This window comes from Chaetura pelagica, unplaced genomic scaffold (assembly GCF_000747805.2).
Source record: "Chaetura pelagica isolate M959 unplaced genomic scaffold, ChaPel_1.0 scaffold230, whole genome shotgun sequence".
Taxonomy (NCBI): Eukaryota; Metazoa; Chordata; class Aves; order Apodiformes; family Apodidae; genus Chaetura; species Chaetura pelagica.
The window spans coordinates 480,919-484,271 of NW_009951955.1; the positions used below are offsets into that span (position 1 = coordinate 480,919).

The 3,353-nt window shown below is 47.8% G+C and overlaps 1 protein-coding gene across 1 annotated transcript in view; it reads right to left on the bottom strand.

The window, feature by feature from the left end:
- WBSCR17 (Williams-Beuren syndrome chromosome region 17) overlaps positions 1-3,353 on the bottom strand; it is a 158,967-nt gene that overhangs the window by 136,387 nt on the left and 19,227 nt on the right. The window contains exon 2 of the mRNA XM_009999143.1: positions 966-1,132. Coding sequence (XP_009997445.1) covers positions 966-1,132 — 167 coding nt within the window. The remainder of the gene's footprint in view (positions 1-965; positions 1,133-3,353) is intronic.

Here is a 3,353-nt window from a genome sequence, read left to right on the forward strand (position 1 = left end):
GAGCCGCCCGCTGCAGAGCCTGCCCGCTCGCTGCTGCCGCTTGCCTGCCCGCCGCCACTGCTGCCAAAAGTCCCAGCGCCGCTGCAACCGCCGCGTTTCCAGCGTCTGCACACCTACGGTCCCGGAGCCGCGCACCGACTGCCGCCGCTTTGTGGTGGGGGGGGGCGACCTGCGCTTGGGAGTGCTTGCAGCTGACTTGCGCCCCCGCTTGGTGAGATAAATCCGGCTACCTCAGCTTACCTGCACACAAATCGCGACCCTATACGGGAACAGCGTCGGGCATATCCCTCCCCTCTTCTTCCCTCACGTGAATAAGATGTGTAACTAAGGTGTACCCATATATGTTTAATGTGTTGTAATCACTCCTTTTGAACCTCCTGCCCCAAATTGCTTTGTTTTTCCCCACAATAAACCTTGCTGTTGTTAGAAATTTAGTAAGCACTGAGCGAGTTATTCACTCAAAAAAGTCAGGACATAAGTTCCTGTATCCTCTGTGTGAGGCGATACCCACGTGTGGATCTCTCAGCAAATCCTGATAAGTTAATACACTCCAATAAGGAGATATAATAGGTCACGGATCGTGACATATTACTTTTTCTGGTGTCAGAAGTGGCGGATCGTGACAGCATCCCTGCAACAACCAAAGTGTTGTCAATGGAAACACGGACACACCTGAAACCAGAACTTCTAGATACTCTCATGAAGAGAAAGGTAAGATGGCTTTCTGGTTTCTTTTAGATTTCTAGCTTTCAACTACTATTTCAACCAATAATTATCTCAGAATTTAACTAGGGGGTGATCCTGGTTTGTTTTTGGCTAGAGAAGCTGGAGACAACTGGAGCGCCAGCCAGCACAGCACCTCCTCACACCGTGTGCCTCCCACCAGTGCCCCTTCTCCGAGATTTTAAGAAATTAAACACCCTCCTGGTGGTTCTGGAGATCCAAGACCCCAGTGTCCTGCTAACCTTCATCACTGTTGTCATCCACGAGGATGATCTCCTTGAGGAGATGGGCTGGGGTGTGGTTCACAGCGCTGTGCACCGAGCGCAGGATCACCGACAGCGCCTCGTTCACAAAGATGAAGATGATGGAGATCTGGGGCAGGTCCTTGCCATACTTCAGCTCTTTGCACCTGCAGCACAAAGGGTGGAGAGAGAGAGACAGGGTTAGCAGAGCACACAGGGTCAGCAGAGCCCTCGAGTAAGACACACATTCAGTGTGGAGCACAAGACCACAGCGTTGCACAGTCACGTTTCACAGTGCTGTGAGCTCAACTTCAGCTGTGCTGCCTGGGAGGAGAGAGCAGGGACAGAGAGCACCAAGGGCAGGGTGTCCCCTTGGCTGAGGTGGTGTTTGTGTGTCTTTGTCCCTAAGACTGAGGGCACAGAACAAAAAGCAGCCTCCAGAGTGGAGAAAGTGGCTTTACCATTTAAAGTGAAACTTCACATTCCTGTTCTAAGATTAATAGGTGCTCAGAAATGAGCTTTGTTCTTAAATGGCACTTATGAATTTTCTTCCTATTTGCTTTGGAAGGAAATGAATATGAAATGACCCTTGGTTAAATAGTCTTAATAAATGTTTTATCTCTCTTTGCAGATACTTCTGAACACATTCCTGTCTCTGAAGTGCCCCAGCTAGAGCACTGCCATGAGCTGCTGCCTTTGTACTTCACAGCCAGGACAGGTTAGAAACAAAAGCTTGTGATCATCTCTATGGGTTTCAGGAGTAATTGCTCAACTCAGCTGGTTTTGTGCTTGGGTATCTGCTCAGACACATCCCTGTGTATCAGAGCAGGACAGAAGGGGAAGGAGCTCCCAGGTCACCTACCAGCCAACATCCTCCCTGGTGTGCTATAGGTTCATGTCACACTGATACACCAGACCTTGAGCCCAAGGACAGTCCTGGAGCAGAACTAGGACAGCTCCAAGTAGAAGAGGTCTCCCAGGTAAGCCACAGCTCTCCAATGAGCACACTTTATCCCCAAAGAGACACAGATACTGCTTTAATGCTTTATCCTACCCAGAAACCTCAACTTAATTAAGTACTTGCAGAAAACAAACAGGCTATCTCAAACTACTTCAAACAATTTAATCAAACTCTCCAGCTTTTCCTACTTGTGAGAAAAGAAGAAGAAGAAAATGAGCCTCCCTGCTCCCTCTCCACACTCATGACAGATTAGACATGCAACATTAGCAGTGTTCCCAGAATTACAATGAGGTTTTACCAAGTAAATCCTGTCCAGGGAAGCAAAGAAAGACCAAAGACAGGAACGACATCCCAACGTTCCTTCAAGCTCATTGACTCCCCAACAATGACTCTATATTTAATTGTACTGGGTGTTTCTTAGGCAACAGCAGGCATCCTTCAGACTCCAGAATGAGACTTGGGAGACAAAGGTTGTCTCAGAATTGCAGTTTTTTATGAATCTTCTCTAATTGAACAAGTATGCTGGATAAAAACAGGGTTGTATTTCTTGACTTAACTATTGCCTACCCTAAAACAAGCCAAGCTCTGTACAAAAGGAAACACAGCAAATGATGAAAAGGATCTTCCAAAGGGAAGATCTCCCTTTAAAATGAATTAACAGTCATGATGGGGTAAAGTGACAATTGACTCCGATCCTGCCAAGAAAGTCAAACTAAACTGACTCCAAGATTAAAAACCTGCTTTTGATATACATTGATACCTGCTAAGCTGAAGAGAAGGTGATTACAGGAGCAAGAGTATTTCCTTTTAATCATTGCACACCTCTGGGCAGCCTTCCCCTGGGACACACTTCGGGGGGATAAAGAGCTCAGGGTGTGATCAAAGAGGTTTGGAGGAAAATCCAAACTGAGCCCTTTGAGGTTCAGTTGCTGCTCATTCACATTCACTCTGTGCTGCTCTTATCATGGTTCTCCTTCCCTGACTGCTGAGGACAGGCAGCAAAGATACAGGGAGAAGAGATAAGTCCAGAGAAAGGAGGGGGCACCTGCTTTGTTCATATGCACAAAGCTGTGATTCTGGCCCTGGAGGGAGGGAAGCAAAGGTTTGGCAGCAACACCACACTCTCCCATGGTTCTGGTTGTGACCACAGGAGCGAGGAAGGCAGCAATTTCATACTAAATAAACCTCCAGTTGGTCAGTTTTCCTCACACAGGCTCCCTGCTCTGCACACCAAGCAGCCAGGGTGGGTGATGCTCTGCCCACCTCCTGTGGGACCTCAGGCTCCATCACAGCAATTTGTTAGTGACAAGCTGACCTGTCTACAAACACGAGTGGTGCCAGGGAGGGGACGAGGGAACAAAACACAATGTGCTTGAGCTCAAATATCACTCAAAAGGACCAGTGCAGAATTTGTTAGAAACAGCAGG